Raw genomic sequence first — 14336 nt, forward strand, 5'->3', positions numbered from 1 at the left:
CACCAGAAAATACATGTCAAGTAAAAGCTGGAGAGGTTCAATGGAAGTAAACAAGAATTGTCTCTAACAACTTTATTTATTTTCCCAGTATATTAAAACATTCAAGAACAATGTGATTCTAGCCAGGGTGCAACTTTTTTTCTAAGACAAAATCTGCATGGGAATATTTCTTACAGCAAATCCTTCAAAAATGAAGAATTGGTCGCTTTGGTGGAAGTCTATGGAAAATGTAATTCCTGTATTTCAGAGGTTTCTGGATAACAGTTTCCCATATAATTGACCCTATAACTGTATTACCAGGCTTTAAAATTTCAAATGCAATAGCACATAAGAGTCATCAAGCCCCATGAAGGGCTTGGATGATTTCTTGAACAAACATAATATCCAAGGCTATTGGGAATTTGGGTTTCATGTTTAATGTCAAAAAGGACACAGTTTTTTATATCTGGATGACAGGTCCCCTTTAATTCAAATTATCATCATATCTTCAGTCTCTACTAGTATACAGTTCATGTTAGAATCTGCTGTGACATATTATGCACTGTATTCATGAGGTGTTAGCAGTAGTAAAGTAACCCTTGTTATTATAGTTATGTCTATGTCTATGTGAGAACTTATGTGTAAAGCACCAATCGTAAGGCATATGCAGGATGATAAATAATGGCTACTATGCCAATAAACACTACTGCACCAAGGCTATATCACCAGTTTTCTCCCAAAAGGCTTTTGCGGCAACTTGTCATATCATTCTCTTATTTAGGGTAGATTGGATTAATATGACCACTTACGCAGTAACTAAGATGGGCAGTTAAAGATGTTTAGATTACCGAGAAAGAGGGATAAAAGAGAATGCAAGAAAGAGAAACAATGGTGAACTCCTATCATCCACTGATTTTGGTTTGTCTGGCTCAAATAATGCAATACAGAGAGAGGGGCATATTTCTTCATATGGTGGCTACTTTCAACATGACCACTTTGTGGACAACTAATATATTTGTGCATTACTGCAGTAGACATCAAATGTAATGAAGGAAAATTCAGTGACACTTCTTACAAGTCATTTATTGGAACAGTCACCCATAACACATAAAATGTCTAGCAAATTTGAACCAGTTGCACCCTCAATTAGTGGCCTGAAATAATGGAATGCATTCCTATATTTTAGGTGAGCTGAAATATATAAAGTGTAAAAGTCAAATATTTGTAGCTATTGTCAAAATTCTTTCAATACAGATCCATATAGTTCTCCAACGAAAATCTCTAGTAAAGTTGAGGGCACAAGCTAATAAATAGGATATTATTCAGCAAGAAAAAATATTAAGGCAACAGCAACAGCAATAAAGAAAATAAAGAGTGGGCAAAAAAATATGATGTGGTTGGGAGGCTACACTATAAATATATTAAAAAAAAAAGTTAACATGTAGACTATTTTGAATTTATTCCGAAAAAGCCAGAAAGTCAATGTTACTGATAAATTTTATGCATTTAAAAGGGAACCTGTACACAGTTTGGTACAAAAGTCACTGCTGGCATTATTTAATTCAATAAAGGGGTATTACTATCAGTAATATATGATTGTAGGAGTGGCAATTTCAGCAATATTTTTTACTTCTAGTTTTTTTTTCTTCAACAGTAGGTTGAAGTAGAAAAATAGTGATTTGATGCTTCTTTTCAACTATCACTGACTGAGTGTATAAATGCATAGAATCATCTTATATTTATCCTGTTAGAGAGCCTCCCACTGGAGGTCATTTGGAGCAAACACAAGAAAGCCTTATCTTATTCGGTGTTGGAGTCTGATCAAGCTGTGAGAAGTATTCAGATATGTTTGAGAATGAAACTATAAAACAGCCGAGCATGAAGCAATATGTCAGAATGTAATAGCCAGTTTAATGAATATATATCTATCTGTGACAGTCAAGGCTGTCACAGTCATTGGGTTTTATAGAAGACATCAGAAGCCGAGATGTAGACAAAAGTTTATTTACACCATACAACATTTTAAATATTTTATACAGAGCTGCAGCAGGGAAAGCCACCATTGAGCTTTCCAGAGAAAACTGCAATAATAAAGATGTGAAATATATTATTCATATAAAAGTGAGATTATTACTTTATTGCATTTAAAGCAATGAAGAACGTAGCTCAACAAACATTCATTTAATGACAAAAAATTTTGCTCTTTTTATATTATAAAGTAAAAAGTGTAGTAATGGCCGAACGGACTGTTATAAACTTTAAAAACTGCATATATACATTGTGCTTCATGGTGAAGTTTTTTGAAAACTAGACCAAGTGAAGCTGTTACAACATGAATCGTTGTTTGAGGTTGATCTATAAAGATTACCTTACAAATCCATTCCACAGGTACTTACAACACAGGATGGTAAGATTTGTACACCTGGTTCTGCACTAGATTTTCTAGTGAGAGAAGACAAGGAAAACAAAAGGAAAAAAAAAGAAAGAAAAAAAGAAAAAGGGAAAAAAAAAACAGAAAAAATTCAACACTGACATTTGGCACATGAAGAGCCTGACATGAAGTAGTCACAAAAGTCCAGATGTCAGGCTTCCAACGTCTCTCACATTTGTCAGTGCAATGACTTGCTGTCTTTTTTTTTTGTTCAGTTTGTTGGTTATATTAAACTTCTGTTTGAAAATCGCCTTCTTGAACATCTAAAGGCAAATTCAGACACTTTTCCCATTCAGAGGGTCTAAGTTCTAAAGTATCTTTTGCTTCTGAATCTAAAACATTTATTGTTGTGTAATGTTGATATTCAGTATTTTTGAAACTGTCCCAAGGGTTCTTGTTTACTGAAGGGTTGTCCTGCAGGTACAAAAAATGAGACAATGTTGTGTTAAAAACAAAAGTAAGACAACTTTATATTCTCACGTACAACATTTGTAATCATAATCCTAAACACAGTGGAAGTAAAGGTGGATTAGTGTTTATGGAAGTGGCTAGTAGTACAAAGCTTATAGCACACATTTCAGCTAGTGGCTGATCCTGCTTAATCTATAAACCTCATGATGCACTAAATGTGCAAATAATAAGAATGGCCACTGAATTGTTAGGGGCAAATTGCACCAGTGCAATAACCTGTTTTCACCAGGTAGCAATTAGTTTTGATAAGTGTATTGAAAGTTAGAAAATGAAAACAAATATGTATTTGGTTGCTACGGTGAAATATATGCAAAATTAACTCATCAGTATAGAGACACTTATAGTGGCAAGTATCCAAAAGTTTGACTTTAAGGGGGTTTCTATACAGTGTAGTTGAGAGTGCTCTTGTTTCAGGCATTTGGATATTAAATGGATACTGATAAGGAAAGACTTAAGTTTATTGTCCTAAAAAATAGTTTATGTTAGGGGTAAATTAGCCAGTCTTGGCCAGTTCTGGAAAACATTTGCTGAAAAAAAGTTAAATTTTTACATAGGATGGGTTAAAAAAAAGACCAAAGTCCATCAAGTTGCACATATATACACACAATTATACTGACCTATCTATACACTCACATATATAAACTAGTAACACAGTTGCCTTGGATATTACACTCAAGAACTCATCCAAGCCCCTCTTAAAGGCATTAACAGAATCTGCCTCACATTATCACCCAGCAGGTTATTCCATGGAAGGGTGAAGATTAAGAAACCTGATGCTTAGGGGTGATTTATTAATGTTCAAGTTTGGTTTATTTTCACGATTCAAGTTTTTTGGTGCTAAAAAAACTTAAACTTGATTTATGGTTGAAAAACTCAAATGTCTGGTATCAAGTGCAAAAAACCCAAAAACTTGAATGTAAGATTTTTATTCAAATGAGTTTTCCTTATTAATTAATAAATAAGCAAGCATTCGATATGCAAGTTTGTTGGAAAATTGATAAATAAGTATATTACTGTGTAAAGTCAAGGCTTAAGAGCCCGCTATAAGCACACTGTATTTCCACCTGTGATATAACAATGTATAGTGTACGTCACCTTGTAACTTTACTAAACTCTTGCTTCTACCAAAAGCACATTGACTAGAATCTAGGCCGCCAAAGACAGAGTGGCCTACGGCCATATAACATATCAGCATAAAATACTGTATGGGGGAGTTTAATAAAGACAATAACTATTTATGACTTTGTTTGAACAGATTTTCCTTTGCGTCATTTTAAATAGCTTTTACGAACCTGGAAAGTATTTATACCATCTTTAAGCAGGCCTTACAAATACACTATGCATCTAGAAGGCTTAGGACCTGGGGTTTTCCAGTCTTTCTGTAATTTGGATACCTTAAGCCTACTAAAAAATAATTCAAACAATAAATAAACCCAATAGGAAAGTTTTGCCTCCAATAAGGATTCATTATATCTTAGTTGGTATCAAGTAGTACAAGGTACTGTTTTATTATTACAAAGAAAGGGACTTGAAATGTTATGAATAATAGGTTTCCAGATAATGGATCCCGTACCTGTAACTGTGTACCAAAGAATATTACTTTGCAAAATGTGAACTTTTTGTTTTTCTATTTTTTTCTGTTTATGACTTTTACTACATTTCCCCAATATGTATAAATAATTTTAGAAGACAGGTAGTTCTGTAGCGCAAAAAAAATCAACATTTCTTAACAATCGCTGCTGAAACAAACATAATTATGTAAATATTCAAGTTATGTACTAAAACCCAAATGCTTATTTACAAAATATTAATATGTTATTCTTGATATTTGCAAAGCAATTAATATGTATTAGATTGTTGGTTGAATTTATGAACCTGATTATAGAATATGAATTTGACTGCTAAAAATATGAATGACTAAATGAGTAATGTAATAATCTGTATAAGATATGTATGTTTCAAGTAGGTGTCAACTGGTTTCAGTAGCTGGTATTAGCTGCACCATTGGGTTCCTATATTAATATCAAATTTGGCCACATTATGCAAGATGCCTGTATGTTCTTCTTGTGTATATGTTTCCTTCAGGTACTCTGGTTGCATCGCACACCCCAAAGCCATACAGTTAGGATAACTGGATTCCAAATGAAACTGACCCTAGTGTAAAAGTGATAGAGACGTTTAATTGTAATCTCCACTGGAGTATTGGCTGATATGATTGATCATGATTGTCTGTAAAGCTGTGTAAATGTGTTGGCGCTATATAAATAAAGATAAAAATGTAAAAGTAAATTATCGGTCATTACCACTGTATTCATTCGCTTTTTATTATTTCAGAACCAGGGTTTCTATTTCCTAGCTTTAATAAAAAAAATGGATTTAACATTTTAATCAAGTTAAGTATACTAGAGGACAAAATGCACCAACATTGGCTTAATTGGCTCTGAATTTAATTATCTTATAACATCCAGTAAAAAGCTCATTTCAAATTTTCTAGAATACACGGCGTGCATATTTTTGCAAATAAGAAACCTAATTAATGACTGGCGTAATCACAGACAGATCAGTATCACTGCCAAGATTTCATTTTACCCTCTATGGTTGATTTGATTGGTTGTGACCTATATGAGAATTACGAAATTGGTAAACAGTAAGAGATAAAATGTGTTTGTATATGTACATAAAAACAAGAAGTCAAAAAGCTAAAATAAAAAGCCCAAAAGACAGAGGGTAACATTTACTAAAGAAGGTGCTAAATTGCATCAGACAGCAATTAATACTACCATTTAAATTGGTAGGTAGATAGCTGATCAAAACTAATTGCTGATTGATTGCTATGGGCTACTGCACTTGTGCAATTTAGCACCTGTGTTGGTAAATGAGCCCTAGAAATTGCTACATGTTTTTATATGAAAACCATATAAACACTCATTAAAGTGTTTCAGCTTGAATTCCTACCATCCTGCAAAGCATTACTCACAGTGAACTTGCCTTGGATTGCAATATATGGACAAACAAGCCCTGTTTTCTTTTAAGGGGTATTTCTTAGTAGCTTAATGCACAGAATGTCTTAATGTCCTATACAGTATATATTGTTAACGAGTGAGTGAAAAGGATCTCTTGTCTCTGTCTACAGAATACTGTAGCAATATGAGCAATGTAAGAGATTCTAGCAGTGACCTCGTAAGGTAACTAACCAGATACAATGCGCTTGCTGGAATATTTAAGGGAGCAACCCAACCTGTCTCCCACATTTTTAAAGTCGCACTTTCACAGTGGCCCAGAGACCACTACAGAACTAAACATTACTAAAACAGTTCACATAATCCATAAGTCTTAACATCTAGCTTTGCTTATGAATTATTATTCAAGGGAATCTTGCCCAGTAGCAACCTGTGGGTGTTCTCAAAAAGCAGGTTAGAAAGTGACCCCTTACAATTAATGTTTTTAATCCTCGCACTGTGAAAATAAAGTCTCACAGTAGAACTGTAAAGGAATCAGAAAAGAACAGCCTGTTGCAAATTCATGATATTAGCAGTGTACCTTAGATTGTAAGCTCCATTGGGGCAGGGACTGATGTGAATGATGTTTAATCTCTGTAAAGTGCTGAGGAATATGTCGGTGCTATATAAATAAAGAATAATAATAGTAATAATAAAAATATCATGAAAGAAAAAATAATAATGCAAATCGAAAAAAAAAATGCTCAGAGGAGCACCCTCAGTAATTTTACATTTATTTGTTTTGGGTGTTTAACTCCCATTTAAGGTTATACAATGATAACCAAAGAGGATGTTTAGAAAGGTGCTAGAGATGAGTTTTTAAAATTCCTCTTGTTTCATAACTTAAAATCCATGGATTAATATATCAAATTTTAGTTGTCACTAATCCATCTATCAATTATTAATTGACTTGTCAGAACAAATTACCACAAATCCATTTGCAATTTAGACTTTTTATATGCATATAGAACTGATTAGCGGCTGACAAAAAGTCAAAATGAAATGATCACATCAGAATACAGTCGACTGTAAACATGCACAAACCTTCGTGGAATTTAAATCAGCAAAATCTGGATAAATGTATTCTAATTCTATTTTTTTCTTTCTATTCATCTATTCATTCATCTCTATTTTTTCCTGTATTAAAAGGGCATCATAAGCTTATATATTTCTTCAGTATGAGTACAATAAATAGGACTTGTGTTGAAAATGAATTATTAAGCATAATCTATATTTTCCCCATTTGATTTCTGCTATAAAGCATTTATGTATCATTGTTTTGTTTGAATCTCCCTTTTCTACACTGCAATGAAGAGAGTTTGCTTTGATATGGTATAGAACTCTGTATAAACAAACCCTTATCTTCTCCCTGCAATGTGTCATACAGTAGATATGTTGTAACTAAAATAATAGGTAAAACGTGTGTTCAGTACATACCATATTCACTGAGCTTGTGTTGAGGTATGCTACTCCAAACTGGCTACCTACTATGTCTAGAATTTTATATTTCTGAGCACTCAGAATTATGCAAAGGATCTCTTGTGATGATTATATCATAGATCAATAACATGCTCATATTTTAGATGTAAAGGAACAATGTATACTCATTTCCATAGGTTTTCAGCTATGCTTACTGTCTACTTATAAAAAAAATAGGGATACACTACTATGTAAACTGCTTTACAAACTTACCAAACTTCCAGTATTTGGTATATCCCGAAATCTGTCCAAAGTCTGAAATTTCTGATTTAATTCTTGAAATAACTCCATATGCCTCTTTCTAGTATGCATGACCTTCTGTGGAAAAAACAGTAATAGGAAATGTATTCATTTAATTAGCTGTTTGTCATTTATAATGCAGTGCGCATTAAACATTGAATTTTGGCATTCATTTGCTTGAGAAATAATAGCATTATATTACACTCGGCTGTCAAATGTGTAATAAAGATCAAAATATGAAAAAGAACATTTAGCTTAAATTTAAACCTGTGCAGTATCCTATAACAACATTTTAATTATGATTTTTTGTCAAAAAAGGTAAATAAAACAGATGGGCATGAAATACTGTAGGTAATGAGTACTAATTATCTATGTTTGCATACTTATTTATATGTTTGTTTGCTAAAGTAGAAGGAAATATTCTAACTAACAGTGCCCTAGCGACCAAACTGTCACAAAAATGTAGAATGCTTATTTTAATTAACCAGTCAATAAAATTAACTTATTTAACTTTGCCACCTCACAAAGAAAGTTCAGAGAGAGAAAATTTAGATTTTTTTGTTTATGTGGCGCGGTATCTGCTTTATTCATTAGTTACAGCAAAAATTGCCTCATTATATATATTAGATTTTCACATTAAATTAGCCATGATATATTTTGACATAGAGGCTGATTTTTCTGTACTAAAAGCAGACACATAAGCACAAAAGAGGGCAGTATTTTAAACTGTAATACTCATGGGTAGGGTCGGACTGGGGGGTATAGGGCCCACAGGTGCCCCCGCTAGCCACATCCTTCGCATCCCCTAACTCCCCCCCCCGCAGGGTTCCCCACCCGGGTCTGGGCCACCGGGGCCCACCGGGATTCCAACCCTGTTCATGGGGGCATTGTCTCATACACATGATTGTTTCAGTCGCAGGGTACAGTAGAATCTCCTGAACTTTTAATTCTAAGCACTCAAAACTAATTTAGTATATACACGATATAAAGGCATAATTATAGAGAGGAACTGGCCCTGCAAAAGACAAGAAGCATGCTATCATATTAAATATACTGTAAAAGAAAAGGTTTAACAAGTGTTTAATTGCTTTCAATTAGGTAATTAGCAATGTTTGCATTCTGAGGCTGATTGAAAGTATTACTCAAATGACTGTGAATGGCTTTAATTGTTCTGCTGAATACCTTGTGGGGAGAACTGAAAAAGTAGATAGAAATATCCTTTAGTAAGTAAAATCAAATCAATTTTTATTAAAACATTTAAAATCTGAATACCCCATAGTGCCATAATATGTACAGATGCGACCGACAGGGATACATGTAAGCCTGCCAAGTCTGCACTGTGCATCAGATCTGATTAATAAAAAGCCCCAGGCATGTGGATTTTATAGGTATTTATTTCAAATGGAACAGGGAAAGGCTAAAGGTGTGCAGAGTTTACTCATCCAGGCACATTAAAAAACTGGTACAGTTGCTTGAATTCATTCTTTAAAAACGTGTTTTCAAAATAGAAAACTGGTGATCTTTTAAATAGGTACATAAAGAAAGCTTTTAAGAAATGTTAAAAGCTTGTATAGCCCTATTATTCCCAGGTTGTTTAACTATATCCTCTGTGTTGGCTGATCACAGAACAACAAGTCAGTATGGTGAGTTTGCTATATCAGATGGGACCCCTGTCACTTGATGTGCATTGAAAGGACTTACTCATAAAACATAAATGGGGTTACATAATAAAATGCAATAGGTTTGCCCAGGAGCAGTAACCCATAGGGGCCAACATCAGCAGGTAGAATTTACTGGTCACCTATTTAAAAGCAAACATCTTATTGGTCACTATGGGTTATGTATCCTGGGCAAACTTAGTGCCTTTTATTACATATTACAACTGGATTACGTTGATTAAGTATTAGCACCAACTTAAAGAAAAATATATCCCCAAACAATATAGGTCTCTATAAAAAAATATTGCATAAACAAGCCCATATGTAAAACCCTGCTTCATCTAAATAAACCATTTTCATATAAATATACTTTTTGGTAGTATGTGTTATTGGGTAATCCTAAATAGAAAATTGCCATTTTAAGAATTAAGGGCCGCCTCCTGGGATCATAGGATTCACAGTGCACACAAACAAGCCAGGGCACACATACATGCTAGGCCTTTTGCTTCCACACTACTTCCTGTTACAGTTAGAGATGCATTATTTCTGGTCATGTGATCTCTGAGGGAGCACACAGCCCATCACTAAATGGTGGCTCAAGGGAAAGGATGTAAAAGGGCAATATTTACTGATATATATATATATATATATATTTTTTTTTTTTTTTTTTATATATATATATTCCAGTTTGGCGAGATTCTGTAATAGGTACCTTAACATGATATAAACTATTTGTTGGTTAAGTATTCATTCTGGGGTTTAATTTTTCTTTAAAGGATACTAAAGAAGTATTTAGTAGCACATAATATGACATAGGCATGAGACTGGAAATCACATACAAACAGCTAAAGATATTATGTTATTTAAATGACTTTGTTAATGCTTTTGAAAAGTAATTAAGTTTTAAAGATCTTTGTGTCATTCTTAGACCTTCTATAGCAACTAATGAATTTGTTACATTTGGCAATGAGAAACAAAAATGTAAAAATATGTCTAAAATAATTGAAATAGTCTAAAATAGTTGCTCTGAATAAATGACAAGTACAGGTAAAACAGGAAAATTTAAATTATTCATATATTTTAGTGATTTAAGGTAACAGGTGTCTACTAAATGTGTGGCCTAAATGCAAAATATTCAACCTCAGCCACTGGACGTGGGCCATTGGATAAATGGTCAATACAGGTAAAACAGCAAAATAAAACTGAAATCAAATGATTTTGATATCAAATGATTTAAGATTCCTCATGTCTACTTATGTGAGCTGAAAGCACAATACAGGTATGGGACCTGTTATCCAGAATGCTTGAGACCTGGGGTTTTCATGATAAGGGATCTTTTTGTAACTTGGATCCCCATACCTTACTTTACAAAGAATAACAAAAAATAATTTGAAGCAGCGCAGGTGGTTTTTTACAGTGAGGGCAGTGAGGTTGTGGAATGCCCTTCCTAGAGATGTGGTAATGGCAGATTCTGTTAATGCCTTTAAGAGGGGCCTGGATGAGTTCTTGAACAATCAGAATATCCAAGGCTATTGTGATACTAATATCTACAGTTAGTATTAGTGGTTGTATATATAGTTTATGTATGTATGTGAGTATATAGATTGGTAAGTATAGGTTGTGTGTGCTGGGTTTACTTGGATGGGTTGAACTTGATGGACTCTGGTATTTTTTCAACCCTATGTAACTATATATTTAAACATTAAATAAACCCAGAAGAATTGTGTTGCCTCCAAAAAAGGATTAATCATATCTTATTCTGAATCAAGTACAAGGTACTGTTTTATAATCGCAGAGAAAAAGAAAATGATTTTTAAAAATTAGAATTATTTACTTATAATGGAGTCTATAAGAAATGACCTTCCCTTCATTTCTAGGCCTTGTCAGCAAAGCACAAGAGTTTTTGTGTACAATATTAAACTTAAAAAGTCTACTAAATTTGAAGTTATTTTGGGTGTCTTCCTTAGAACAGTGTAAAAGGCTCCGTCTGTTCAGGGCATGCCAACTCCATGTAATGTATCTAATCTGTAATAAGCCTTTTACTGAGTTTTAGCTATCAGATGTCCACTAGTTAATTTGTGGCTTCCAGGGGAAGTAATAGCTACTTTATAATTAATTTTGCTTTTGAGCCGCAGGTGCTTGAAAGAAGAACTTTACAGAAAGAAAATCCATTTCAAACTGCAAATTTGTCTTCTCTTGGGTGCCATAGTCTGTATCCACTCTCCATCCCTCCAGTAGCCAGATGTGGAAGGGCTGATTCTGTGCTTTTAGAGGCAATTACAGCCACTTTATAATTCATTAGGCCTTTGAGCTGCAGATGTTTAAAAGAACACACAATGAAATGTAATTCTGTATATATTATGTCAGGTACTACCACTCATGGAAATGCAGGTAGCAAGCCATATATTGATGATGTGATTAAAATAAAGGGCAATACATTTATCTTCCCTTAAGATTATAACCTAAAATACAATTTGCTGGATTACAATGGGGATATTTTTATAATAATAGATTTTCTTAAAACGCAATTGCTTTTTTATTGAAGATCTCAGACCTTCATTCTCTAGCTACATAGTTATATGAGTTTAGGTACACAAATAACATGGGATTTGATTGCTATCCAGCTGAAAAAAGCATATATTTTCATTACTGATCACCATTTTATGAAAATGAAAGACGGACCTGGAAACAGGCTGATTTTCAGGTGATCGATCGATAAATGTATTACATATTTGCTATTTGGCAAAAACACTGTAAAGGATTGAGAAAAATAAATGTTATCATCCACATTTTTAATAATGCACTTATTTAGGCTTTAACTCGGAACACTTGAGATTTCATTATTTGTTCCAATATCTGCAGTGCATCCTGCATTCATCATCTTCAACACGATGCAGCATAAAGAAGCAAGGAACGTCAGACGAAGGGATCTTAGCAACAGTTGCCATAGCGAACATTCCGTTATAGAATGTTCTGCAGTTCTATAAAACGTTGATACAGTGATTATTCATTGTTCACTCTTGGCATTTTTAACAGTTTTTTTTTTCTGAGCGCTACAATGTCGTTGTTTTGTATCTCTGTTGATTTATATTGTTTATCTTTCAAGAGTGGGGAAAAATATATAAGTCAATAAAAAAAGGGATATAATGTGAATTTTCTGTTATTGTCATCACCTTTAGTGTCATTATGGTGGAGGTGAACAGACTTTAATAGTGTATTGTTCTGCCCACGTTCGTCTGTCACTTCACTAATGGTGCTATTGTTTTCCGCTCTTTTCTTTTATGTTAGATTCAAGTTTTTTTTCCCAGCAATTAAAAAAAAAAAAAACACTGTCACAAAAGGACAAGCAAACAAGCATTTAGGGAGCTATTTATTCTTTTAAAATGACTTTTATCCAAATTTAATGTTATTCTTCCATTTATAAAGAAACAATATGGCGCTGAGGACTGTGAGGGTCCTGATAATCTTTCTGCATTTGGCAACTGAAAAAAACCAATAGGGCATTATAACTGATGCAGAGTGTTCTGTATCTCTAGTATCATTTGTGGCTATTCTTATTTCAAAATTATTTTTGAAAAGTTTATTGGGTGCTTAACACTCATTTACAACCAGCTCTGGGTTTTTCAGGAATTGATATGGGGCAGTATACCTTTACCAGGCTGTAAATATACATACACGTTACAGCTGAATTTGTTTGATATCGGATTTTTTTTTTATTTCATTTTTTTCTGTTGATATTGTGCTCTGTATTTCTGGGCACCAGCCTATCAGGCTCATAGATACTGCTTTTTCCAGTAATCCATTCCTTGATGTGGGGTTGTCTAGCTCGATTTACATTAATAATAGCTTGTGTTGCATTAATCTCTGGTTTGCTTGGCCTGTATGTAAAGAAGGCAATTGAATATTATAATTAATGATTAATATTTGTTTTTTGCATTTAGCAGTTTTCTAATTTTTACCATTTAATGGTCTGATGTTTAAGAAAAAATCTGATTGGTTGCTCTACAGAGGGAAGGAAACCTTTTAATGAACTTAGCAACTTTTATTAATAAGGTTTCAATAAGATATGCTCAAGCTTGTGGGCTAAAGCAATCATAAAAAAATCTGAAGGGATGGCTGACTCCATCTTGCATTCTGCCCAAAACAGCAAGTTGACACTGAACCTGTTACTGCTCATGCCTTCCCTCTCCTGTTTCATTTGCATTTTGCTGATCTGATTGGCTGAATCTTGCCAGCCAATGGTATCAACAATATGAAGCAGGAGAGGGAAGGCATGAGCAGTAACCAGTTCACTACTAATAGCAGAAAGAGCCTTACAGCAGTGCTGATCCTGGTCTGTAGCTTTAAAACATTTTACATAATAAAGATTAACAAAAATGTTTTTTTCTGACACGGGCTTCAGACTATTGTCTGAAAGTCAACATTTCCTTTATAACATTCCTCTTGGAACACAAACAGGCAATGGCTTATTGAGGGCTAGTAATTAACAGTCAAACTGTTATGTTATTGAGTCTAGTGCATTTAGGCAAAAAAATGCCCTATATCTTTGGATGCTAAGAGTATTGCACGCATATTGAAAACCATTTACTCAATACCTTAACAGCAAAGAGCAGTAGTTTGTATCAGTGTTTGAAACTTCTGGCAAAGCTGTTCAAGGCAATGTGTAGAATGTTCTGTAGGATATGATGTGTTGCTGTTTACCTTTCTTTCTTTGTTTTTTAATGCCTTGCCTTAAGACCTGATAATAACACCATTTACAAAAAGAATAGTCCTTACCTAAACCTAAACAAGTTGACAGATCTTTTCCATCTTATTTGTATTAACTTGACAATCGCCTTGAAGTTTGTGTAAACAAGGGTGACCAGAGCACTTGAAAATTCAGGGACATATCCAAAAAATTCAGCTAGCAGGGCTAAACTGATTGCAGTTTTTAAATACAACATTTTCACCCTAGACTGTAAACCAGAAGAGGATTGTGAAACAGATTATTTTGAGAGCTCCTGCACAACTGCTGCTTCTGTGTTCAGAAGCTCTATTGTATGATAAATGTGCTTTGGTACAAAAGTGTTCCTTGAAGAT

The 14336-nt window shown here is 33.8% G+C and overlaps 1 protein-coding gene across 4 annotated transcripts in view; it reads right to left on the reverse strand.

The window, feature by feature from the left end:
* Window positions 1–1967: 1967 nt before the first annotated feature.
* The window catches only part of adgrb3 (adhesion G protein-coupled receptor B3), a 475647-nt gene continuing 463278 nt past the window's right edge, over window positions 1968–14336 (reverse strand). For all 4 annotated transcript variants that reach the window (XM_012963496.3, XM_004914501.4, XM_002936321.5 and 1 more), the window contains 2 exons: window positions 7573–7677; window positions 1968–2824 (listed from right to left, as the gene is read on the reverse strand). In XM_012963496.3, coding sequence (XP_012818950.1) covers window positions 2639–2824; window positions 7573–7677 — 291 coding nt within the window. In that variant the 3' untranslated portion in view covers window positions 1968–2638. The remainder of the gene's footprint in view (window positions 2825–7572; window positions 7678–14336) is intronic.

Source organism: Xenopus tropicalis, chromosome 5 (genome assembly GCF_000004195.4).
Source record: "Xenopus tropicalis strain Nigerian chromosome 5, UCB_Xtro_10.0, whole genome shotgun sequence".
Classification (NCBI taxonomy): Eukaryota; Metazoa; Chordata; class Amphibia; order Anura; family Pipidae; genus Xenopus; species Xenopus tropicalis.